General features: G+C 42.3%; 1 protein-coding gene across 1 annotated transcript; it reads left to right on the top strand.

The window, feature by feature from the left end:
• The first annotated feature begins 1071 nt into the window (after positions 1-1071).
• Positions 1072-25593, top strand: C17H8orf76 (chromosome 17 C8orf76 homolog). Its single transcript, XM_007188854.2, has 6 exons — positions 1072-1228; positions 4165-4260; positions 4969-5112; positions 9451-9908; positions 20163-20295; positions 25266-25593. Exons 1-6 carry the CDS (start codon positions 1112-1114, stop codon positions 25461-25463), a joined length of 1146 nt encoding a protein of 381 aa, XP_007188916.2. The 5' UTR covers positions 1072-1111; the 3' UTR covers positions 25464-25593.
• The last annotated feature ends 1791 nt before the right edge of the window (positions 25594-27384 follow it).

The following is a 27384-nucleotide window of genomic DNA, read 5'->3' on the forward strand; positions in this document are numbered from 1 at the left end:
CACTTTTTTATAAGTTCTAAATTTTTCCTAAGAACTTTTTCTTAATGGCCTTTCTATGGATGGATTCATCAGTAGTTAATGTCTGGAGGCTGTTCTGGTGGAGCTTTCCACCAAGGATATATGAGCTGATTCTAGATTTGGGGAGTCATCAGCAGAGAGACGGATTCTGAAAAATCGGGGAGTGAATTAGGTTCCCCTAGGGTGAATGTGTGGAGTAGAAATTTGGGTTGAGGAAAGAATCCTGGAAGACAACTGGTGGAAGAGGAGCTGGTGAGAGTGAGGAGAAATAGGAGGAAAACCAGAGAAAACCTCCATGTCTATTACCTGCTGTGTAATATGGCACAGTAATACTGTGCTGTGGAATACTGGCCGGTATTTTGTCAACAATCTCTACCTTCTTGTCTCAAGGAACATCTTGAAGGTATAAGAACTCTAGTAAATGTTGGTGTTAGAATTCTGGGATTTAGTGTTTTTCTAGGCAGAATGAATGCTCCCTGATGGAGTCCCCAGAGTAAATCTCCATGTTCTCTGTTTTACAAGTGCGTGAATTACTGTACCCTGGTCTTTATTATTGGTGTGTCTCTTGTATGGAGACACGGGGGTATTATTGACTCAATTCTTTTTTTCCCAGCTCTTTGCCACGTAATAATTGATCCTGAGCAAGATACGTAACCTCTCCAAGCCCCAGTTTTTAATGAGAATCATCGTGCAGTTCAGAGGTTGTTAGGAAAGGATAGAGTAAAATGGAAGGAAAAAAAAGTGCTTAACACAGTGCTAGGAGTATGGTCAATAGTGAAAAACTGGTACCTACCAGTTTTGAACAGCTACCCTGAGGCTAGTGCTTTTTGATGCGTGCACGTAAGGATCGCTCTGTCCATCTCCAGAAAAAGAGAAGTCAAGTTCTGTCCTGGCGTCGTGAACCAGATAAAATCTCAGCTCAACGACTCCCAACTTGCCCTGGGCCAAGTCCCGGTCTGGCTCCCGCCCAAAGACTACAAGTCCCAGCATGCCGCTCGCTGGGCCTAGACGGCCCCGCCCCTTCCGCGTTGGCCCGCACGTGGGCGCCGCTCTAGGCACCGCCTCCTCTCGATGCGCCTGTCCTGGGCGCGCAATGGAAACCGGCTCCTGGTTGCTTGGCGGCGAGTTCGAGGACTCGGTGTTCGAGGAGAGGCGGGAGAGGCGGCCTGGACCGCTCGCGTCCTACCGCGCTAAGCTCTGCGAGCCGCAGGTGAGAGAGCGGGGCCTCTCGGCCTCATCCCAGCCCCCGGGCCTCGCGCTCCCGGGTCCCGGCCCGACAGCGCTTCAGACGCCCCAAGGCCGCGTGGCCTACCCCCGAACCCAAACCCTCCCGGCACGAGTCCGGCCTCCCTACGTCCACGCGGACTCCCTGCCATCCCTTCCCCAACACGAGCCCCAGCCGGCTGGGCCCGGCCCCCTCTGCCCCCGAGGGAATCCCCGCGCCGTCGGCCATCAACTCGCACCTGGCGTTCGGCCGGCCGGTCTCCCCGAGGCTCGCTGGCCTCACGCCCCTGTTATAAAATCTGTAGTAGCTCCCGTGGACCTTCACTGCTTCTGCTGCCGGGCAGTCAGGGCCCCCAGAAATCCAGCCACCGCCCACTTTTCAGACCTCGGTGTTGTCTGCTCCCTGAACCGTGACGTCCCACCCACGGGTCTGCCCTTGTTCACTGAGTTCCCCCTGCCCATGTTAACCCCGTTCAGATGGTCACAATCGTTCAATTATAGACATTTCTCAAGGCGCACCTTAAATGCTGCCTCCTCCAAGAAGTCTTTAATGATTCCCCCTTCCAACTACATATTTTTTGTTTTGACTCCTTTTCCTTCTTACCTATTAAAGCAATTGTCAGTATCTCATAAAACTCTTAGACCCAGAATGCTTAATGATCACAGGAGCGTGCGTGCTTAACTTTATGTCCTCCGCAGTGCCTAGCAGTTTTTGTTCATAGTGGGAACTCCGTGAATATTTTGAATAAGTAGAGTATTAACCTGGTATTCTTTCATGTGTGTAAATCTCATCTCACCAATAATAATTCCTTTTTATCAGATAGTGTTCCAGGCACTGGGCAGGGTTCCTTTACACGTATTGTCTCATTTTTCCTTAAATCCCTTGTACTTACAGATGTCAGGTTCTCAGAAATTACTGAATTGTATTTTTGTTTTATTTCACTTCCATTTTCTCCTTGCCACATGCAGTCTTTCAGAGCGATCTTTAGTACTTGATCGTGTAGACTAAAAGCGGGGAATGGGCTTTCAAAGTCATGTGGTACCGCATTAAAAAGCCATGGGTGTGAGATAGGACCCTTGCATTCCAGCATTGGCTTTACTGGTTGCCTTTCAAAGTGTCAGTTCCTTATTTGTCATTTGAGAAAAAGTAATGTTTGCTGGCTCACAGGCTTATTGTGAGAGTGGAATGAGATAATACTTTGCCAAGGTGTGGTATGCTGTATACTTATAAAGTAAAATCCAAAAACCACTTGTCTTTAGAATTTATTTGGTAAATGGTAACTGCTCATAAATTCAGGCCTCATTCAAGTCCTCTTGGTTTCCCCAAGTGTAAAACCAGGAGTTTGGGTTAGAAGATCTGTGTTCCCTGCCTATTTGGTGTGGGACCAGGTGTTTGCCTTACCAGCACTTCCCTTCTTAGTCTCACCCTTGTTCACAGCTTTTCCCTCCTACTCTTATCAGAATGGGGTATTTAAAGCCATCCCCATCTGCGCTCTTGCGTTTGAAAGCCAATTTTGCTTGATTATCTCCCAGTAGGATGATGAACATTGGATGGAGGTTTGCAGTTATTCAGTTATTGTTCAGGAAGTTGGGATTGGCTGATAATCTAATACAGTATGTGACTGGAGAGCAATAAAGTGCAAAGGAAAATTATGGGTTCAGTATATAGGCTGTTGTTGAGTTACACAGTACTTCAGGGAGAACAGAAAAACAGTGGTTGCTAGCTTTCTCCACAGTGATGGATCAGGCTAAGGAGGGAAACGATATTACTGATAAACGATATTACTAATTAACAGGGGGGCAGTGATACCCAAGTAACTCTTTTAGAAATAGAACCAAGAAATTTTGATGTGATGGTGGAACCATCACAAATGCCGTTACGTTTGAATTAATAATAGTGTGTAACTGACTTTATTCAGCCTCAGTGTGTTTTACTTTGAGTAAAAGGGAGGGTGGGGGACTTTCCTGGGGGCACAGTGGTTGAGAATCCGCCTGCCAATTCAGGGGACACGGGTTCAATCCCTCATCTGGGAAGATCTCACATGCTGCAGAGCAACTAAGCCCGTGTGCCACAACTACTGAAGCCCACGCGCCTAGAGCCTGTGCTCTGCAACGAAGAGTAGCCCCTGCTCGCCGCAAGTACAGAAAGCCCATGCACAGCAACAAAGACCCAATGCAGCCAAAAAAAAAAAAAAAGCGAGGGGAGAGGATGAGATACTTCTTTGGAGCTGAAGAACTGGCACACAGAGTGCTTTTTGTCATTCCTGTTTTCTCATCTTAACGTTCTTTATGCAATAATCAAAAAAGATCTTTCTATCCATAGGGTTTAAATCAGTAGAAAAGTGAATAAAATATTCCAGATGGGCATTTCCTGAGACTTTTCTCCTACAGCACTTTGGCATTTGATTGCACGGAAGCCTCCTTTCAGCCTTCATTTCTATTTCCTCTTTGCTTCGATTCTACTTTTGGCTTTTACACTTTCATAATAGCACTATAATGACAATTCTTCTTTTCTATGTCCTCTCCATAAAGAGTTGTCAGTCGCTATGCCATCCACCCTAAAAATTTCTCTGCAGGAAAACATCTCAGTCTAAAGAACCATCGTGAACTGTGCTAGTTAAATGTAGGTTCCCAAGCATCACAACCCCAAATTGAAAATGCTATAGATAAAACCATATACTTTTGTGTTTTAGTAAAGAGGTATCGTATTATTGGTATATTTATTACTTGTGATAATTTTCATAAAAACTGGGCCACCATTAAAATTGTCATTCTTCTTTGTCAGATGTTTTCCTGAGTCTTATCCTGAAGAATTATGTCTTTTTTGAGGTTTAATCAATTATATATGGGAAATTGCTTCTGAGTAGGGAGTGGAAAAGTGTAGTTTCGTTCTCTATAATATGCTGTTTTCACAATTTCTAGTGGTTTTATGAAGAAACGGGGAGCAGTGATGATGTTGAAGCCCTGACTATCCAGAAATTCAAAGGGGACTTGGCCTACAGACGGCAAGAGTATCAGGTAGAATTTAACATATAGAAGATTGCACCACTTGAAATGGGCTTTTGTTCTGTCTGTGACAGTATATTTAAATAACAGTATACTAAGTTATGAGTGTGTTGTTTGTGAAGATGAATTTAATCTTTTGTGATATGTGTTTGTAATCTTAGCATCCCAAGTTTCTAGCTCTGTATAATTTGTTTTGTTTCCTGTAACTCCAGTATAGAGAGCTTGTTGGGATCCTTGTAGGTCTGTTTCCCCAGGTTCTATATCTCCTAATTATGTGGGAGCCTCTAGCACAGATACCTCATGGGGCCACAGGAACAAAGCACCCTAAAATGTGTAAGAAAAGGAAAGAACTAACAACTAGATGTCAGCTTGCTTTATTTAGAGACTTCAAGTCATCTTCACAAGAGTCCGGTTGTTATTTTGCTGATGTGAAAAGATTATGCAGCAAGTTAGTGGCAAACCCAGGATTCAGATTCTGGTCTTTCGGGCTCCAGAATGCTTTATTTATAGTCTCCAGCCATTTCTTCTCTACCTTTCAGAAAAAGAGTACTGACTAAAATGCTCCAGTCTTCCTTTAGTTCATTGTAGGGTCAGTTATAACATTACCTTCTGCCTAGGAAACACATCACCCCCATGACTGAATTCTTTTTTCTAATGTGTTTTCTGCCTTTCTTTTCATCCCTTCCCTTCATTTTCTTTTATTTAACAAATATTTGCCAGAAAGCACTGCAAGAGTATTCTAGTATCTCAGAAAAACTGCCATCTACGAATTTTGCCATGAAAAGGGATGTCCAGGAAGGCCAGGCTCGGTGTCTCGTTCACCTGGGAAGGCACGAGGAAGCCCTGGAGATTGCTACAAACTTGGTGAGTGGTTTCTGTGCTTATTTCCACTTGCTTCCCTAGGATGGCTGAATCGTTTATTTTGTAAAAAACAAAACAAAACAAAAAACAACTTCTTGCAGCTAAATCTGTGGGTTTGGATAAGCAGAAGAAAATTGTCAGTGGTGGAAGAACTTTATTATGATGAACAGTTTGGAGGTCTAGACATAATCATTTGCTTGTAATATTTTTTCCTGTGTTATGCTCAAAATTTTTCATTGCCTGAAAATCTCACTTGCAAAGGTTTTTTTTGTTTTTTAATTTTTTTTTTATTTTTGGCTGTGTCGGGTCTTAGTTGCGGCATGCAGGATCTTTCATTGAGGCGTGTGGGCTTCTCTTTGTGGTGTGCAGGTTTTTTCTCTTTCTAGTTGTATCACACAGGCTTCAGAGCATATGGGCTCTAGTTGAGGAGCGCGGGCTCCGTAGTTGCGGTGTGCGGGCTTAGTTGCCCCGCAGCATGTGGGATCCTGGTTCCCCGACCAGGGGTCGATCCCACATTCCCTGCACTGGAAGGCAGACTTTTTAGCATTGGACCACCGTGGAAGTCTCACTTGCAAAGGTTTTTACTCTTGTTAGGAGTAAATACTCAGAGTGGAAGGATTATCAGTGATCTGTTTTCTTCTTTAGGTGTTTTGTTGTTGTTTAGATTTTTATTTTCCAAAATTTCTACAATGAACATATATTACTTTTATAAACAGGAAAAAAGTTTACCAAAAAATAACTAAATATCATACTAGGCCAAGCTTAATCCTTTTTATTCTTAAATGGAGTCTGCAGAATTTTTTAAGGAATTTAATAAAAGCAGTTTTTTTTGCAATTCTAGATCCTGCTTGTTTTTGTTTTCAGATTAAAGCACCTACGGTTTTTAGTGTAAATTTTATATGGGGACAAGCCTAAGTCGACCAGTCCTAGTTTATAGATGACCAGTTTTCTTCCTCAGAGGGACTTAATGAGGCACTGAGGCTCTGATCTTGAATCCTGTGGATCTCGTTGACCAGAGGTCAGCCTGAAGTATGCATGCAATTGAGTTGTCCTCCTCCGTCTCATTAACTAAGAGAAATCCCACAATTTGCTTGCTGGGGTTCATTGCATAGGACCTCAGCCTCTTGCAGTGAGAGGAACCCTTGGTGGTAATTGTCTTCGGAACATGGAAAACAGCTGTGTTTTGTTCGTTCTTGTTCTCCCCTCTACTAATTGGGGGTTAATTCTTAAGCTGGAAGATAAGATTACCCTGTTAAGGAAGCACATGGCATGAACACAGTGAACTTGGAGGGGTTTAATAGTGGTCAGTTCTCCCTGGTCTGAAAATTAACAGCAACTTCGGTTCTTTCAGTTGCTTTTTCTGGACATCAGTCACCCGTCCTTCCTCAGTGTTCTGCTCTCCCATCGCCTCTCTCTTTGTCACATCTCCTGCATATCACTGTTGTACTTTGTCTTCCCCGCCTAGACCACCAAAGGCAGTGACAGGTAGATTTGTGTCAGGGGCTGGACTGGCTCTCGGGTTCCTTCCAGCTTAGTGAGTCTCTGCGCTTGTGGCTCAGAGAAGGATTTGTTGCTGGCAGATGCCATCCAGAGCTTGGGGTGGTTACCAGGCAGGAGGAAGGACCAGTCAGAAGACCCTCAGCTCCTCTGTCAGGACTTTGAGAACTAGTCCCTGGGCTGCTGGGCACCCTGGTGGGCAGGAGTGTTGGGGAAGAAGTGGCAGCGTAGGCTGCTAATAGGTCTCACCCCTTTCTTTGGGTCTCTTCACACGATCTCAGCGGACCCTGCCCATTTGCATGGTTTTCTCATTTCCTGATGCCCTGTGTTTTGTTTTCTTTTTAAAATTTCTTCCCTACTTGGTAGGCCCTCTTCTTTTGTGACTCGCTCTGGCCTATTTCTGGGTTTTGTCCCAGTGGTTTCTGTCCCCTCATGCTCTGTGGTGGGACAGGTCATTATCCAGCACTGAACAGAACAGACCGTGAGTCTTGGAGTGCCCAACAGGATGTGAACATTTTATGCTCACAACTTCTACTGAAGTTTATTCACCTCTCTTCTTAATAATTTTTGGATAAAATCTGTAATGGAACTTATTTCTTTATTTTATTTTAATTTATTTAATTTATTTTATTTTATTTATTTTATTTTATTTTAATTTTATTTTATTTTGCCTGCCAACGCAGCCAAAATTTTGTTCTTCGTTGCTGCGTGCAGGCTTTCTCTAGCTGCGGTGAGCAGGGGCTACTCTTTGTTGCAGTGCACGGGCTTCTTATTGCAGTGGCTTCTCTTGTTGCAGAGCATGGGCTGTAGGCGCGTGGGCTTCAGTAGTTGTGGTGCATGGGCTTAGTTGCTCCACATGTGGGATCTTCCCGGACCAGGGCTTGAACCCATGTCCCCTGCATTGGCAGGTGGGTTCTTAACCACTGCACCACCAGGGAAGCCCTGGAACTTGTTTCTTAAACAAATAGTTTAAACATCTTATAGCGGCTGATAGGCTCATGTGATAAACTGTGGTAAGGAAACTGCTTTTTGACAGTTACTGACTTTTTTTCCCATTTATCACTTCACAAACATTTATTTCAGTCTTACCATGTGCGCAGTTCTGGGTTCAGTGCCAAGGAGACAGAAAACCATGTCCATAGCCTGCCCATACATTGCTGACCTAGTGTCTAGTGGGAGAATCCTAAGCCAGCTAACACGCATCAGCTCTTCTGAAGTACCTTTTTTCTGTGACTTCTAGTGGGACCAATTGTAGCTCTGCTACTTACTAGCGGTGTGACATCAGGCAGCTTATCTGACTTCTCTCTTATGACTCAGTTGCCTCAACTATAAAATGGGGATAGTGATAGAGTCTATTTTAAAGGATTGTCATGAGGATTAAATGAGTAAAGCACTTAGAATAGTGTCTGGCATATGGTAAGCACTCTGTAAATGTTAACTATCGTCATCATCATTGCATTATAGAAGGAGTTGCAATATTCTGGAACACAAACTCGTTTAAATGGAGTTTAGTTTCAAGAGAGTTCTTTACTAGTTAGGCCATCAAAACCAGCGCACCAAAACCATGGTCTGCGTGCTCCACCCTACCCCACCACATACTTGCTTCCACAATCTGAAAATGTTTGTAAACAGTGCAGAGCACTATAGACTGTAGAGGAAAGGTAGCGTTTGCTGTAGCTAGTTTATACGTGTTGATTTCACTATTATAAATAAAAAACATGAAGATGTATTACTCAACAGTTATTACACATCTGCTATGTCTGAGGTGCTGTGCTCTCTACTAGGAATTCAGCACTGAACAAAAACTCTTCTGGAACTTAATGGTCTCTGGGGAAGGACAGAATACTGAACAATAGTAATAATAAAACCAGATCAGATCTGTCATCGGGAAGGTATAGTATGACTGAATAGGTTACATGGGGCTTTATTTCCTGTCTTTTCACTCAATATATGAATATTTAGAATCCTCCTCAAGCTTTCACTCACTGGTCAGCCAGTTTCTTCCAGCTGCATGCTGGGTAGTTCTACTCATATTTCTTGCTCAGTTCTATGCAGGGGCTTGATCTGAATACTAGTAGGCCAGGTTTTCCTTAGACTTAAAATGAACTGAATCTCTACAGACTTTAACTTAGAAAAAGGAGGCTTGTTTCCCTAACCCAGAGGGCTTTTGCCATTTGGCAAGTTAGGCAAGAGGTGATGGCTCTGATTAAGGAGACTTGAAAAGGATTTTCTGATCAGAAGGAAACCAAGCAATCCCCTCCAGCCAGAAATAATTGGCCCTGCTAATAGTTACCAGAGAGGGCATTTGGATTCAGTTACGATGCATCACGAAACACTGAGAGCTGCGGGGCCATCCTGTTTAGGATGTCTAGGCCAAGTAAAATTTGGAAATAGAGTCCATTTGAATCCTCAAGGAAATTACGATTTGGATTTTTAGAAAGCCTGGAATATTAAAATGGAGCCATTAGCCCAGGGTATAAAAAAGTTGGCTTGGGTCTTTCAGATATCTGGCTGAAGACAATAAAGATTATAATACAAATGGAAAATAAACTGACACAGAGGTTTTTGGTGCTGAACTTTGCCAGGCCACTATCACCTGGATTATGTGACTGTTGTGACATTAGGGTGTTTGGGAATGACTGGTGATTATTTTGTTAGGTTAGTTTATATTTTTCTAGGTTTATGGTTTAGAAATGAGATCTATTGAAAAATATATAATTCTCCCTACTTGTGTGGCTACTTGTAATTTATAACATGTACAACTTGGATTTTTAGGCATCTTCATTTTTATATGGGCAACATTCTGTAGTTTAAACTTCCTAATCTTTTTTATTTTCTCCTTAGGAAAATAAGGCAACTAACACAGACCATTTAACCACTGTGCTCTACCTCCAGTTTGCTATTTGTTCAAGTTTGCAGAACTTGGAGAAAACAATTTTCTGCCTACAGAAACTGATTTCTTTGCATCCCTTTAATCCTTGGAACTGGGGCAGATTGGGAGAGGCTTACCTGCATCTGGAGCCAGCGCTTGCAGCACTGCTTGCGTCATCTCAGAAACAGAACAGTTTCACCTCGAGTGACAAGGCTATCAAATCCTCCTGTCCCCACTCAGGAAAAGACTCTCTTTTGTGTTTCCCTGAAATGTTGCCTGAGAGCTCTGCGTTATCTGTGGAAACGAGCAGTGGTAATAACCAGAAGAATGAGAAAGCTTTTAAAAATATTCAAAACTGTATGGCAGAAGAGAGAGCAGCAGTGTTGCTAGAAACTCAGATGAAAGCCTGTGCCTCCTTTACACGAACCAGGTAAGCTAAGAGTGCATTCAACACACATGGTGCTAAGCTCAGAGTAAAGGTTTTATTTTTCTAATTTTAAGCTTCTAAAAATTCTAGGCTACACACTTAGTATATGTTTTTGAGATTTTTCCCATGGTCTAGATAGAATCCTTTGAATGCGTCCTTTTAGTATGTAAGATTTAAAAGCAAAACTATGTTTGCTCAAAAATACAACTTGTATCATCACTCAAGATAAAAGGTTAAAATTGGCAGCCATTAAAATTAGGAAAGAAAATTAAATGTATAAAACATTGACAAAGGGGGAAGCGATATATGTATATTTTTTTAACATCTTTATTGGAGTATAATTGCTTTACAATGGTGTGTTAGTTCCTGCTTTATAACAAAGTGAATCAGCTATACATATACATATGTCCCCATATCTCTTCCCTCTTGCATCTCCCTCCCTCCCACCCTCCCTATCCCACCCCTCTAGGTGGTCACAAAGCACCGAGCTGATCTCCCTGTGCTATGCGGCTGCTTCCCACTAGCTAGCTATTTTACATTTGGTAGTGTATATATGTCCATGCCACTCTCTCACTTTGTCCCAGCTTACCCTTCCCCCTCCCCGTATCCTCAAGTCCATTCTCTAGTAGGTCTGTGTCTTTATTCCCGTCTTGCCCCTAGGTTCTTCATGACCTTTTCTTTTTTTTTTTTACATTCCATATATATGTGTTAGCATACGGTATTTGTTTTTCTCTTTCTGACTTCACTCTGTATGACAATCTCTAGGTCCATCCACCTCACTACAAATAACTCAGTTTCATTCCTTTTTATGGCTGAGTAATATTCCATTGTATATATGTGCCACATCTTCTTTATCCATTCATCTGTCGATGGACACTTCGGTTGCTTCCATGTCCTGGCTATTGTAAATAGAGCTGCAATGAACATTTTGGTAATGACTCTCTTTGAATTATGGTTTTCTCAGGGTATATGCCCAGTAGTGGGATTGCTGGGTCGTATGGTAGTCCTGTTTTTAGTTTTTTAAGGAACCTCCATACGGTTCTCCATAGTGGCTGTATCAATTTACATTCCCACCAACAGTGCAAGAGGGTTCCCTTTTCTCCACACCCTCTCCAGCATTTATTGTTTGTAGATTTTTTGATGATGGCTATTCTGACCGGTGTGAGATGATACCTCATTGTAGTTTTGATTTGCATTTCTCTAATGATTAATGATGTTGAGCATTCTTTCATGTGTTTGTTGGCAATCTGTATATCTTCTTTGGAGAAATGTCTACTTAGGTCTTCTGCCCATTTTTGGATTGGGTTGTTTGTTTTTTTGATATTGAGCTGCATAAGCTGCTTGTAAATTTTGGAGATTAATCCTTTGTTCGTTGATTCGTTTGCAAATATTTTCTCCCATTCTGAGGGTTGTCTTTTGGTCTTGTTTATGGTTTCCTTTGCTGTGCAAAAGCTTTGAAGTTTCATTAGGTCCCATTTGTTTATTTTTGTTTTTATTTCCATTTCTCTAGGAGGTGGGTCAAAAAGGATCTTGCTGTGATTTATGTCATAGAGTGTTCTGCCTATGTTTTCCTCTAAGAGTCTGATAGTGTCTGGCCTTACATTTAGGTCTTTAATCCATTTTGAGTTTATTTTTGTGTATGGTGTTAGGGAGTGTTCTAATTTCATTCTTTTACATGTAGCTGTCCAGTTTTCCCAGCACCGCTTATTGAAGAGGCTGTCTTTTCTCCACTGTATATTCTTGCCTCCTTTATCAAAGATAAGGTGACCATATGTGTGTGGGTTTATCTCTGGGCTTTCTGTCCTGTTCCATTGATCTGTATTTCTGTTTTTGTGCCAGTACCATACTGTCTTGTTTACTGTAGCTTTGTAGTATAGTCTGAAATCAGGGAGCCTGATTCCTCCAGCTCTGTTTTTCTTTCTCAAGATTGCTGTGGCTATTCTGGGTCTTTTGTGTTTCCATACAAATTGTGAAATTTTTTGTTCTAGTTCTGTGAAAAATGCCAGTGGTAGTTTGATAGGGATTGCATTGAATCTGTAGATTGCTTTGGGTAGTATAGTCATTTTCACACTGTTGATTCTTCCAATCCAAGAACATGGTATACCTCTCCATCTATTTGTATCATCTTTAATTTCTTTCATCAGTGTCTTATAATTTTCTGCATACAGGTCTTTTGTCTCCTTAGGTAGGTTTATTCCTGGATGTTTTATTCTTTTTGTTGCAGTGGTAAATGGGAGTGTTTTCTTAATTTCACTTTCAGATTTTTCATCAGTAGTCTATAGGAATGCAAGAGATTTCTGTGCATTAATTTTGTATCCTGCTACTTTACCAAATTCATTGATTAGCTCTAGTAGTTTTCTGGTAGCATCTTTAGAATTCTCTATGTATAGTATCATGTCATCTGCAAACAGTAACAGCTTTACTTCTTCTTTTCCAGTTTGGATTCCTTTTATTTCTTTTTCTTCTCTGAGTGCTGTGGCTAAAACTTCCAAAACTATGTTGAATAATAGGGGTGAGAGTGGGCAACCTTGTCTTGTTCCTGATCTTAGTGGAAACAGTTTCAGTTTTTCACCATTGAGGACAATGTTGGCTGTGGGTTTGTCATATATGGCCTTTATTATGTTGAGGAAAGTTCCCTCTGTGCCTACTTTCTGGAGGGTTTTTATCATAAATGGGTGTGTTGAATTTTGTCGAAAGCTTTCTCTGCATCTGTTGAGATGATCATATGGTTTTTCTCCTTCAGTTTGTTAATATGGTGTATCACATTGATTGATTTGTGTATATTGAAGAATCCTTGCGTTCCTGGGATAAACCCCACTTGATCATGGTGTATGATCCTTTTAATGTGCTGTTGGATTCTGTTTGCTAGTATTTTGTTGAGGATTTTTGCATCTATGTTCATCAGTGATACTGGCTGGTAGTTTTCTTTCTTTGTGACATCTTTGTCTGGTTTTGGTATCAGGGTGATGGTGGCCTCGTAGAATGAGTTTGGGAGTGTTCCTCCCTCTGCTATATTTTGGAAGAGTTTGAGAAGGATAGGTGTTAGCACTTCTCTAAATGTTTGACAGAATTCCCCTGTGAAGCCATCTGGTCCTGGGCTTTTGTTTGTTGGAAGGTTTTTAATCACAGTTTCAATTTCAGTGCTTGTGATTGGTCTGTTCATATTTTCTATTTCTTCCTGGTTCAGTCTCGGCAGTTTGTGCATTTCTAAGAATCTGTCCATTTCTTCCAGGTTGTCCATTTTATTGGCATATAGTTGCTTGTAGTAATCTCTCATGATCCTTTGTATTTCTGCAGTGTCAGTTGTTACTTCTCCTTTTTCATTTCTAGTTGTATTGATTTGAGTCTTCTCCCTTTTTTTCTTGATGAGTCTGGCTAATGGTTTATCAATTTTGTTTATCTTCTCAAAGAACCAGCTTTTAGTTTTATTGATCTTTACTATCGTTTCCTTCATTTATTTTTCATTTATTTCTGATCTGATCTTTATGATTTCTTTCCTTCTGCTAACTTTAGGGTTTTTTGTTGTTCTTTCTCTAATTGCTTTAGGTGTAAGGTTAGGTTGTTTATATGAGATGTTTCTTGTTTCTTGAGGTAGGCTTGTATTGCTATAAACTTCTCTCTTAGAACTGCTTTTGCTGCATCCCATAGGTTTTGGGTTGTCGTGTTTTCATTGTCATTTGTTTCTAGGTATTTTTGGATTTCCTCTTTGATTTCTTCAGTGATCTCTTGGTTATTAAGTGTATTGTTTAGCCTCCATGTGTTTGTATTTTTTTTTTTAATACAGAGAGTCCAAAGGCCCCCATGTCAGCTAATTTAAATTTATTTATTTATTCATTTATAGCTGTGTTGGGTCTTCGTTTCTGTGCGAGGGCTTTCTCTAGTTGTGGCAAGCGGGGGCCACTCTTCATCGCGGGGCGCGGGTCTCTCACTATCGCAGCCTCTCTTGTTGCAGAGCACAGGCTCCAGACGCGCAGGCTCAGTAATTGTGGCTCACGGGCCCAGTTGCTCCACGGCAGGTGGGACCTTCCCAGACCAGGGCTCGAACCCGTGTCCCCTGCATTTGCAGGCTGATTCTCAACCACTGCGCCACCAGGGAAGCCCCTTGTGTTTGTATATTTTACAGATGTTTTCCTGTAATTGATATCTAGTCTTATAGCGTTGTGGTTAGAAAAGATACTTGAAACGATTTCAATTTCCTTAAATTTACCAAGGCTTGATTTGTGACCCAAGATATGATCTATCCTGGAGAATGTTCCATGAGCACTTGAGAAGAATGTGTATTCTGTTGTTTTTGGATGGAATGTCCTATAAATATCAGTAAAGTCCATCTTGTTTAATATATCATTTAAAGCTTGTGTTTCCTTATTTATTTCCATTTTGGATGATCTGTCCATTGGTGAAAGTGGGGTGTCAAAGTTCCCTACTATGATTGTGTTGCTGTCGATGTCCCCTTTTATGGCTGTTAGTATTTGCCTTATGTATTGAGGTGCTCCTATGTTGGGTGCATAAACATTTACAATTGTTATATCTTCTTCTTGGATTGATCCCTTGATCATTATGTAGTGTCCTTCTTTGTCTTTTGTAATAGTCTTTGTTTTAAAGTCTATTTTGTCTGATATGAGAATTGCTAGTCCAACTTTCTTTTGATTTCCATTTGCATGGAATATCTTTTTCCATCCCCTCACTTTCAATGTGTATGTGTCCCTAGGTCTGAAGTGGTCTCTTGTAGACAGCATATATACGGGTCTCATTTTTGTGTCCATTTAGCTAATCTGTGTCTTTTGGTTGGAGCATTTAATCCATTTACATTTAAGGTAATTATCAATATGTATGATTCTTAATTGTTTTGGGTTTGTTATTGTAGGTCTTTTCCTTCTCTTGTGTTTCCTGCCTAGAGAAGTTCCTTTAGCATTTGTTGTAAAGCTGGTTTGGTGGTGCTGAATTCTCTTAGCTTTTGCTTGTCTGTAAAGGTTTTAATTTCTTCGTCAAATCTGAATGAGATCCTTGCTGGGTAGAGTAATCTTGGTTGTAGGTTTTTCTCCTTCATCACTTTAAATATGTCCTGCCACTCCCTTCTGGCTTGCAGAGTTTCTGCTGAAAGATCAGCTGTTAACCTTATGGGGATTCTCTTGTGTGTTATTTGTTGTTTTTCCCTTGCTGCTTTTAATATTTTTTTGCTGTATTTAATTTTTGTTAGTTTGATTAATATGTGTTTTGGCCTGTTTCGTCTTGGATTTATCCTGTATGGGACTCTCTGTGTTTCCTGGACTTGATTAACTATTTCCTTTCCCATATTAGGGAAGTTTTCAACTGTAATCTCTTCAAATATTTTCTCAGTCCCTTTCTTTTTCTCTTCTTCTTCTGGGACCCCTATAATTTGAATGTTGGTGTGTTTAGTGTTGTCCCAGAGGTCTCTGAGACTGTCCTCAATTCTTTTCATTCTTTTTTCTTTATTCTGCTCTGTGGTAGTTATTTCCACTATTTTATCTTCCAGGTCACTTATCTGTTCTTCTGTCTCAGTTATTCTGCCATTGATCCCTTCTAGAGAATTTTTAATTTCATTTATTGTGTTGTTCATTGCTGTTTGTTTGCTCTTTAGTTCTTCTAGGTCCTTGTTAAACGTTTCTTATATTTTCTCCATTCTCTTTCCAGGATTTTGGATCATCTTTACTATCATTATTCTGAATTCTTTTTCAGGTAGACTGCCTATTTCCTCCTCATTTGTTAGATCTGGTGGTTTTTTGCCTTGCTCCTTCATCTGCTGTGTGTTTCTCTGTCTTCTCATTTTGCTTAACTTACTGTGTTTGCGGTCTCCTTTTCACAGGCTGCAGGTTCGTAGTTCCCATTGTTTTTGGTGTCTGTCCCCAGTGGCTAAGGTTGGTTCATTGGGTTGTGTAGGCTTCCTGGTGGAGGGGACTAGTGCCTGTTTTCTGGTGGATGAGGCTGGATCTTGTCTTTCTGGTGGGCAGGACTGCATCCGGCTGGGTGTTTTGGGGTGTCCGTGGCCTTATTATGATTTTAGGCAGCCTCTCTGCTAATGGGTGGGATTGTGTTCCTGTCTTGCTAGTTGTTTGGCATAGGGTGTCCTGCACTGTAGCTTGCTGGTCATTGAGTGGAGCTGGGTCTTGGCATTGAGATGGAGATCTCTGGGAGATTTTCGCTGTTTGATATTATGTGGAGCTGGGAGGTCTCTTGTGGACCAGTGTCTTGAACTTGGCTCTCCCACCTCAGAGGCACAGCCCTGACGCCTGGCTGGAGCACCAAGAGCCTGTCATCCCCACAGCTCAGAATAAAAGGGAGGAAAAAAGAAAGAGAGAAAGAAGACAAAATAAAATAAAATAAAGTAAAATAAAATAAAGTTATTAAAATAAAAAATTATTAAAAAAATTTTTTTTAAGTAATTAAAAAACAAAAAACGACAGACAGAACCCTAGGGCAAATGGTAAAAGCAAAGCTATACAGGCAAAATGACACAGAGAAGCATACACATACACACTCACAAAGAGAGAAAAAGGAAAAGATATATATATCATTGCTCCCAAAGTCCACCTCCTCAATTTGGGATGATTCGTTGTCTTTTCAGGTATTCCACAGATGCAGGGTACATCAAGTTGATTGTGGAGATTTAATCCTCTGCTCCTGAGGCTGCTGGTAGAGACTTCCCTTTCTCTTCTTTGTTCGCACAGCTCCTGGGGTTCAGCTTTGGATTTGGACCAGCCTCTGCGTGTAGGTCGCCCGAAGCCCTCTGTTCTTCGCTCAGACAGGACGGGGTTAAAGGAGCAGTGGATTCGGGGGCTCTGGCTCACTCAGGCCCGGGGGCGGGGGGAGGGGTACGGATGCGGGGTGAGCCTGTGGCGGCAGAGGCCACCATGACGTTGCACCAGCGTGAGGTGCGCTGTGCTTTCTCCCAGGGAAGTTGTCCCTGGATCATGGGACCCTGGCAGTGGCGGCCTGCACAGGCTCCCGGGAGGGGAGGTGTGGAGAGTGCCCTATGCTTGCACACAGGGGAAACGATATTTTAAACAAGGAATTTTTCACTCACATTCCACAGAAAGCTACCGAAGAAGGAAATCTGCTCGTGTTTTCAAATCACTATTAATAACACAAATAAACAACGTTTAATTCATTCTACAGGGAATTCCCATGGTTCAGGGACTCCCATGGTTTTGGATCCATAGTGTATATAAGAGTTTAGGGAAAGGGGAGAATACACTAGACCAGTTCTGTAATTTATGAGAGAAACAGACTCTCTTAGGTCTCAGATAATACCAAAAAACGTAGCATTGGGTTTTGGTTTTTTTATTTTTATTTTTTTTAAACTCTGAAGAATTCAAGAAGTATTGATGTTAACAGTGAGTCTTACTGAAATCGGTATCTATTTGGCAGATTTTAAACTTCCTTCAGCAGATGTTTATTTAGCATTGCCTATATCACTTTAATTCAGAAGTGCATTGAACGACAGCTGGGTTCCAGGCACCTGCTGGGGCCTGGGATCATAAAGATCATCAAAAAAGAGTCCCTTTCCTTACACTACTCAGCGTATTGAGGAGAACATATGTGCAGTCGGTGACCGGCAGCACAGGTGCTAAACAGTGTGTCAGTGGCAGAGAACCCTTCAGGGACCAGTACCTGGGACCTGTGCAGAGTGGCAGGAAGAAGGACCTCCACAGAGGGAATGGGGCTCCTGGGAACATTTGTCAGTTGTGTAGATGAATGTGTACTCGATGCTGTGTATACATTATTTCCTTTTAACCCTCACCACTCTCTGGGGTAGATGTTGGGATCCCAGTGTACAGACTGGGGAGCTGATTTGGAATCATGCCCAAGGTGGCACAGCTGTGAAGTGCTGCCGGGATCTGGACCCAGATCTTTGACTCCAGAGCCTGTGTTCTTGCCAGGATATCTTGCGAGAGAGAAAGCACGGCCCAAGGAGTGGAAGGGCTGGCGTAGCATGGTGGTGTCACGTGGTCCAGTGCAGTGAGAGCAGCTTTGGTGGCAGGAGCCCGAGAGCTAGGCTGTGGACCCCGAGACCAGAACAGCATCGTGAGCAGGAGGCAGGACCTTGGAGTCAGATCCCAGTTTAAGGAACCTAATAAATCGTTATTGAGGGAATGAGCCTGGACTTGCATGCTTGCTTGCTCACCGTCTGACCTTGCACAAATTACTTCACCTCTCCGATCTCCAGTTTCCTCATCTTGACAGATGGAGAAATGGGAGACATGCCTACTTGGTGGAGTTGTGAGGTTTAAAGTATCTGAAGCACTTATTGTAGTATGCAGTGTGTGTAAACATTTGGTAAATGTTGTACTTCTGCTGTTTTGTTTTTATTAGCACGAGGCGTTAAATGTCATCTTAAAGAGTTTGGTCCTTATGCTGAAGGTCTGAAGAGTATTTAAATATTTAAGTGGTGTGACAAGAGCTCTGATTTCGAGGGAGATCTGGTGGCTAGGAGGACGTATTAGAGGAAGGAGTTTGGATCCAGGGACAGCAGGGAAGGGGCTGTGGACTAATCGGTGGGTGGTGCCGAGGCCCTGACCTAGCACAGTGCGGTGAGAACCAGAAGGGGAAATGGATGGCACTGAGGATGGAACAGACAGGACTTGGTGACGAGCTGAATGTGTGGGTAGGCCGGGGTGGGGAGGGGAGGACAGAGGAGTCAGACAACCCTGAAGAGTCTGCCTTGGGGCTGAGGGTGGATGGTGGTGCCTCCACTGAGACAGGACAGGGCGGGAGAGCAGAGCGGATCGAGAGTGGGAATCCAGCTGGAGTTTTCCATTAGAAGTGGGAGCTGAGCTCAGAAGAAGGGAGGTAGAGGTTGAGGAGCTCCAGGAAAGATCAGCGATCAGATGGAGTGAGAAGAAGCTTTGAAGGCGAGAGGTCTTGTGAGACCTTTGAGAAGGCAGTTCCAGGAGCGATGCGGTGACAAGGCAGATTGCAGAGGACTGAGGGTGAATGAACATGAAATGGAGGCAGCAAGGGTAAGCAGTATTTTCAAGTAACTTCAGGAGCAAGAGAGAGAAAGCAAGGACATAAAGAGGCCACGTGTGTAAGTGCCTCCAGAGGCCAGGTAGGTGATGTGAAGAGTCAGAGTGAAGAGTCATGTTCTTTTATAAAACTCCAGCGGCTTCCCATTGCACTTATGTAAACTCCATGTTTCTTTCCGTGGCTTGCAAGGGCTTATGTGAGTTGGCCCTGCCTGTCTTTTTCTCCTCTTTCACTACAGTTTTCTTCTTGGCTGTGTTCCGGCCACAGAGATGTTCCTGATTTTCAGACTCGTCAAGCTGGTTCTTATGTCAGGGCCCCCTTCCCCTGGCCAAGCCCTCTTCCCCGACATGTTCTTGTGGCTGGCTCCTCACCATTTGAGCCTTAGCTTGAGTGGTAGCTCAAAAAAGCCTTCCATCACTGCCCCATCTGAGGCAGACGCTTCGTCCACCCTGTCTTGAGTTTTTGTTTCATAGCCTTCATCACTGCCTGAGATGATCTTATTTACTTGGGATTGCTCTCCTTCCGTTCCTTGAGGCAGAAACCTGTCTGTTTTGCTCACCAACATCCCTCAGTGCCTAGAGTAGTGTGTGGGGCATTTCTCAAGGCAGGAAATGAGTGAACAGGAGAGCTGAGTGCTTCTGGATGTAGCAGTGAGGCCTGAGGGGAATTGGGAAAATCTACAGTCAGCATTTTAGAAAACAATGAAGAGAAGGAGGCGTGGGAGGAGAGCAAGAGGAGGCCAGGTCATGACCGTGATGGGGAGATCGGGGCGAGCCGGTTGCAAAGTGGTCATCAGAGGGTCATCGAAGGTTTGGCCCTGCTGCGGGTAATTGAAGCGTGCTAGAGATTCTGTTTAGTCCTTGAGGTCAGGTAGCCCTGGGTTCAGGGAGACAGAAGGGTCATAGAGCACTGACTTAAAAGAGCTACATCCTGACACTTCTGGGGAGGAGCCTTTGATTGGGAGGTTTGTTCTTTTCACTCTGAATTGTTTGTGCTTTCAATCACTTGACTTCTACAGGAAGCTCTTTTGAGGCTTGCTCTCTAAAGATTCCTTTGAGAAGTTTTGGTCTATGAATTTTAGAAAAGATAACTCTCCAGTGTAAAGTTGGGCAATTCGTTGAGAGTAGGAGCTTTAGGGATTCACATGAAGGTGAGGACCTTCTCTTTAGCCGAGTTGGACTCACATCCAGCCCAGTTCCAGTGCTATGTATGAGCATGTCCTCACTGCTGTCCTTTATGTGAGCCTACACATTGGGACTTTCTGTTTTTCAGGCTTTTGCTTCAGCTCGCCCAATCTCAGCAAACATCGTTTGCTTTGGAGAGGAACTTAAAGACTCAGCAGGAAATTGAAGCTAAAATGAAAGGGTTCAGCTTCAAAGAAGACACTTTGCTGTTGATAGCAGAGGTGAGTGTGTTCTCTAGGGTTTATGTGAAACAAAGTATCATAGATATTTTTCCTGGCTCGGAGACCATTTTTTAAAAAACGGCCAAATCGCATCTTCTAAAGGACTTCTGTCTCCCTCCTTTACGTGCCTTTTGATCACTTAACCCCCGAAAGCGGCCTCTTCATCCTTTCTGAGCAGTAGCCTGCTGTGAGGCAGGGGCTGTGTTTCGTTTACTTGTCAGTGCTTGTTAGTACCTGCCTGCTTGAACATCAGAAATGCCCCGTAATTGATTTGTGAGTGCTGAATAAATGAATGAATGAGTGACTTGACATTTGGGTGGCTCTTTTGTCTGTTTTTTCTCCTGTTCGTCCTCAGAACAGCCTGTGGGATGGGGGGAGCTGGAGTGAGGCTCATAGAGGCTGTGACTTGCCTAAGGTTAGATTTTAAGTGGCAGAACTAGTTTGGAACCCATCCAGCTCCAAGTCCATTTTCTTTCTGCTCCACCCTGTTACTACTTTGATGGTTGCAGAGAAATTCAAATGTCAGGTTTTTTTTTTTTAACTTGGTCTGTGGCAATTTCTGCCTGAACTCAGAGTGATTGCTGGAATAGATAGCTCTTTGGGGCCCCCCAAGAATTTAAAAATGTCTTATCTTTTCAGCTAGATTTTAAGTTCCTTATAAGTAAGACATCCTTACAAGATGTCTTAAACATCTTCATATTCTTCCCCACGTGTGACTGGAATAGTAGTCCTCTGCCTGGACAATGCATGGGAAATGCCTGCGTTTAAAATAGCTTTTTTAAAAAAAATGTCTGGGGGGCTTCCCTGGTGGCGCAGTGGTTGAGAATCTGCCTGCTAATGCAGGGGACATGGGTTCGAGCCCTGGTCTGGGAAGATCCCACATGCCGCGGAGCGGCTGGGCCCGTGAGCCACAATTACTGAGCATGCGCGTCTGGAGCCTGTGCTCCACAACAGGAGAGGCCGTGGTAGTGAGAGGCCCGCGCACCGTGATGAAGAGTGGCCCCCGCTTGCCACAACTGGAGAAAGCCCTAGCACAGAAACGAAGACCCAACATAGCAATCAATCAATCAATCAATTAATCAATAAAAAAATAAAATCTTAAAAAAAAAAAAAAAAAAAAAAAAAAATGTCTGGGCCCTCTTTGGGATGATAATGTGCATTTCATTTTGTGCTCTGTTACTTTTACTTAACATTGTGACATGAGCATGACCCTGTATACTTTTTTTTTTTTTTTAATTAATTACTTAATTTTTGGCTGTGTTGGGTTTTCGTTTCTGTGAGGGCTTTCTCTAGTTGCGGCAAGCGGGGGCCACTCTTCATCGCGGTGCGCGGGCCTCTCACTATCGCAGCCTCTCTTGTTGCGGAGCACAGGCTCCAGACGCGCAGGCTCAGTAGTTGTGGCTCACGGGCCTAGTTGCCCCGCGGTATGTGGGATCTTCCCAGACCAGGGCTCGAACCCGTGTCCCCTGCATTGGCAGGCAGATTCTCAACCACTGCGCCACCAGGGAAGCCCCTGTATCCTTAAGTATTTCTTAATTACATACTTTTTTCTTTTTATAGTTGTTTTATTTGAATTAGGGTCCATATAAGGTCCACATACTGTGTTTGATTCTTTTGTCTCTTACATCTCTTTAATTTTATAACAGTTCCCCTTCCCCCTCTTTTTTTTTTTTGGTGATAAAAAATGTATCTAACATAAAATTTGCCATCTTAATTGTTGTTTAGTGTACAATTAAGTGGCATTAGTTACATTCACGGTGTTGTGCAACCACCAGCACTGTTTCCAAAACGTTTTCATCACTCCAAATAGAAACACTTCAACCATTAAGCAATAATTCCCATTCCCTCTCCCCACCACACCCCTACCCCAACCTCAACCTCAACCTCTGGTAACCTCTAATCTGCTTTTTGTGTCTATGAGTTTGCCTGTGCTAGATATTTCAAATAGTGGAATCATAGAATATTTGTCCTTTTATGTTTGGCTTTTTTCACTTAGCATAATGTTTTCAAGGTTCATCCATATGTATCAGAACTTCATTCCTTTTTATGGCTGAATAATATTCCATTGTGTGTGTGTGTGTGTGTGTGTGTGTGTGTGTGTGTGTGTGTGTGTATGTATGTGTATATACACACACACCCAGACACCCCACATCCTGTTTGTCCATTCATCGTCTGTTGATGGGCACTTGCATTGTTTCTACCTTTTGGCTTTTGTGAATAATACTGCTATGGACATTGGCATACAAGTATCTGTTTGAGTTCCTGATTTAAATTCTTTTGGGCATCTACCTAAGAATGGAATTGCTGGGTTGTCTGGTAATTCTGTGTTTAACTTTTTGAGGAACTGCCAAACTGCATTTTATTTTATAGGCTGATATTTTTACCTAACATTGTGGTATGATCATGACACTGTATCCTTAAATATTATTTGAGTACATAATTTTTAATGACTGGATAGTAGTCCAGTTACAGCTTTTGATGAGCTATCATTTATTTACTTAAGTCCTATATTGGACATTTAACAAATATTCAGTACCGATTTTAATAAGTCTTTGCAAAAAAAAAATCAGTTTTTGTGTTTGTTTTAGAATAGATTACTGGAGATAGAATCACTGGGTTAAAGTATATGAACATTTTAAAGCCTCGAAGCATGTTTCCAAATTGTCATTAAGAAAGATTGGTTCCGGGAATTCCCTGGCAGTCCAGTGGTTAGGACTCTGCGCTTTCACTGCTGAGGGCTCGGGTTTGTCCCTGGTTGGGGAACTAAGATCCTGTAAGTCATGCGGTGTGGCCAAAAAAAAAAAAAAAGAGAGAGAAGAAAGGTTGGTTCCGTTTATATATCCTCCAGCAGCATATGAGAATACTGATTTTCCTTCTCCAAACCTAGGTATTAGGTTGAACCATGTGAAATTGTCAATATTCAATCATTTTGACCATAAAACCAGAATTTTATATTGAACAACTTAATGTTATTACTTTTTAAAATCTGTATTTTCATTGGTAAAAATAGCGCTTTTTAATATTACTGTTGATTTGATTACTGATAAAATGAACAATTTTTTCACACATTCATTGGCCATTTATAGTTTGTGAAATACCTAGTCATGCTTTTTCTTCGTTATTCGTATGTTTCTGCTTTTCTTATTAATTTTAAGACCTCTCTCTACACTAGGCTTACTAACCTCTTATATGTTGCAGTATTTTCTGAAGTTTATGATACTTTTGATATATAGAAGTTTAAAATTTTTATTTGGCCAAAGACTTCTGCAGATTTTTTTTTAATTGTTTTAAGAGAAGTAGCTCTTAAAGAACTAGCTCTCTCTTTTTTTTTTTTTTTTTAAATTATTTATTTATTTATTTTATTTATGGCTGTGTTGGGTCTTCGTTTCTGTGTGAGGGCTTTCTCTAGTTGTGGCAAGCGGGGGCCACTCTTCATCGCGGTGCGCGGGCCTCTCACTATCGTGTCCTCTCTTGTTGTGGAGCACAGGCTCCAGACGCGCAGGCTCAGTAATTGCAGCTCACGGGCCTAGTTGCTCCGCGGCATGTGGGATCTTCCCAGACCAGGGCTCGAACCCGTGTCCCCTGCATTGGCAGGCAGATTCTCAACCACTGCGCCACCAGGGAAGCCCTTCTGCAGATTTTTTGACACCTGTGAGTGATATACCTGCCAAGCCCGCTTTTTGGAATATTGCATTGTTTGAGTATTACTATTATTCAATTCTCTTTTTTTTTTTAATTAAAAAAAACACTTTTGGTGTTATACCCCAGATTTTAAAATACTGTATTTCATTGAGTCCAAGCAGTCATCAGTTGTTAAGAGGCATGAGTATTCGATGTGCCGCTGAAAGAAAGTGAGATGCTCTTTACGCTGTGACACACCAGTGGTTATAAGATACAGCTTGATTTCAGAAATGTTAAAATACAAAAGCAAAAACTGTCTTTGAATTGATGAAAATAACCTGGCTTAATAAATCCTGACAGTTGCTGTTCATCCCGTCAGCTCTCGCCTCAAACAATAAGTCGTCTTTGAAGATTTAGAGCCATTGGAACCCGTTCTTTGAGTGGGTTTCTAATCCATTATAATTTGAGTATTCATGGACACATAGGACCTCAGGGTTTGTAGGAAACCTAGGGACCATCTAGTCCAAATCCAAGTGACAAATTCCCTCTACAACATCCCTGCCAAATGGCTCCCTAACTTTTCATGCTGAATCGTGGGAAATGTTTTGGGACTTAATTTTAGTTCACTGTCCTTACCAAAGGTGGGCCGATCACTTGGCGAGTTCAGATGCAAGCTTCTTAGGAACTTAACTTGGTGGGTGTCTTGTCAAAGAGAAACTAACGCAGAACCTGGACCTGGATCTGACCAGTAGGGAGCAGTATTGTGCCTTCAGAGTGCGGGGCATGCTCTTAAGTCCCTGAGGTGGCTTTGGTAACCTTTCTGGAGGGATGGAGTCTCTCTGGATCAGGAAAGTGTGGACTCAGCTACTTGCTGCTTGACTGTTTGCTGCCTTTGACTTCTTTGGAGAACTTCTAAGAGAAGGGATCTGTGCTCTCTCCACAGCAGCAGTTACATTCTGTGCAAACTCTGCTTTTCTGTCATTTTACAAGGAGGGAGGCTCCCTCGCGCTGCATTCTTGTCAGCTGAAGATGCTCTATGATATAAGAAGGTTGACTCACTCCCTGTAGCCTGAATGGTACTGCTGCCATGCTAGTGCTTTGGTGATTTGTTTACTCAGGGAAAGATGAGACTGGAAGTAGGGGATGTTGTACAAATGTGGTCTTGGATCACTGCTTCTGAATAAACATCTTTTCGATATGTTGAATTGTTAGAGTTGTCCCCTGGCTGCTAAAGAAATCCTTCTGTACGAAATCCTTTACGCTTGATAAATAGCATGGTCTTCATTCCGTGTCTGCTTCGCCTGTTATTGGGACAGGGTTTTTTTTTTTTTTTCCCCCTCCTACTGCAGGTGATGGGCGAAGATATCGTCCCAGAAAAAATAAGAGATGAGGTTCACACAGAGGTGAAGTGTGTCGGCCCTGCAGCTCTGACTGCCTTGGTGATCGCGTCTTCGAAAGAATTTGAAGACAAGTGGTTCAGAAAGATCAAAGACCATGTCTGTCCCTTTGAAAATCAGTTCCATACAGAGATACAGATGTTGGTTTAGTGGTCCCTTTAAAAACAGAACAAAACATCTTGTATTGTATTAATTGTGCTGGTTTACTTCAGGCAGAATCCACTGCTAATCATGGAACATACTGAATTAAAAACAATTATTTATGTCTTATAAAAATGGCTTCTCTCCCAGCTTATTTCTACTGTGTTCGGTTTTTTGGTTTTTTGTTTTCTTTTTAGATTTTTGTCATTCACTTACGTGAGGCCTACTGCCCCTTTAGAAGATAATCTGTTGGGAAAGTGTATAAAAGAGACTTACAGATTTTATTGTCTTTTAAAACAGTTATTGTATTATAATCAGCGATGTAAGTATCTACGTTGTTTAGGTGAATTCATCAGGAATGACCAAGAATGCTGCAGTGTGATGGTAAACCATTTCCAGGAAGGGTGTGTCGAGGTCTGCGAAGGCTCTGAGACTTGACCACACCTGTCAGCCCACGCATTAACCTGCCAGTGTCATAGGTGCTGCAGGAGACTTGATTACTCGTGGCCCAGGGAACAGGATAAGCTTCAGCATATTTGTATCAGTTCCTTTGCCTCCAAGTCCCAGGGCAGGTGACACATATGAGCCCAAACGAAAGAGTGTACATGCAGTGGGGTGCGTTATAGGAGAGGAACCCTGAGCTTAGGAGACGCAGATCCTTTATAATGAACAGTAAGCAGGCCTGCCCTGTGCTCCAGGGGAGAACACTCTCTCTTTTTTAAGGCTGTTTGCTTTGCAAGCATCGTTGAGAAGATAGTCTGGAATGAAGGGCTGTAAGTGCCTTCCTTGCTCACAAGATGTACAGAAACACGAGACCCATGGAGCTCTGTCTCAGGTGATTATCCTCTCCTTTCAGCCACACAGATTATAATCAGTATAACATCATCTTCAAATGCAAAAGGCTTACTTGAATTATCCGGGTGGAAGAGCTCCCTTATGAGAAGTGAAATTTAGTAATAGACAAAAAACTTCGTCAGGTGTTGTCCCACATAGCTTTTTCCGCCCCCCCCCATGGTTAATATTTTATTTTCTTTAAAAATGTTTATGCCTTTGTAAATTATTATAATTACATTTCAATGTTACATTCTTTTTTTTTTAACATCTTTATTGGAGTATAATTGCTTTACAGTGGTGTGTTAGTTTCTGCTTTATAACAAACTGAATCAGCTATACATATACATATATCCCCATATCTCCTCCCTCTTGCGTCTCCCTCCCACCCTCCCTATCCCACCCCTCTAGGTGGTTACAAAGCACCGAGCTGATCTCCCTGTGCTATGTGGCTGCTTCCCACTAGCCATCTATTTTACACTTGGTAGTGTATGTATGTCCCTGCCACTCTCCCACTTTGTCACAGCTTACCCTTCCCCCTCCCCATATCCTCAAGTCCATTCTCTAGTAGGTCTGTGTCTTTATTCCTGTCTTGCCTCTAGGTTCTTCATGACTTTTTTTTTAGATTCCATATATATGTGTTAGCATACGGTATTTGTTTTTCTCTTTCTGACTTCACTCTGTATGACAGAGTCTAGGTCCATCCACCTCACTACAAATAACTCAATTTCTTTTTATGGCTGAGTAATATTCCATTGTATGTATGTGCCACATCTTCTTTATCCATTCATCTGTCGATGGACACTTAGGTTGCTTCCATGTCCTGGCTATTGTAAATAGAGCTGCAGTGAACATTGTAGTACATGACTCTTTTTGAATTATGGTTTTCTCAGGGTATATGCCCGGTAGTCCCACACAGCTTTTAATTTTTTTTTTCTCAGTAGAGGGAAGAAAATTCCAACCCTGGGCAAAAAGGTGAAGTCATCAGGATTTCCACTTCACCAGCTCGTTTCTCCCTTTCCCAGGCCCCTTCCCAAAACAGACGAAGGTCTGGTTTTGTTTATAGTTTGAGACTCTCTTAGTATGAGTGAGAACATGA

The sequence above is a fragment of the Balaenoptera acutorostrata genome, chromosome 17 (assembly GCF_949987535.1).
Source record: "Balaenoptera acutorostrata chromosome 17, mBalAcu1.1, whole genome shotgun sequence".
NCBI classification, from domain to species: Eukaryota; Metazoa; Chordata; class Mammalia; order Artiodactyla; family Balaenopteridae; genus Balaenoptera; species Balaenoptera acutorostrata.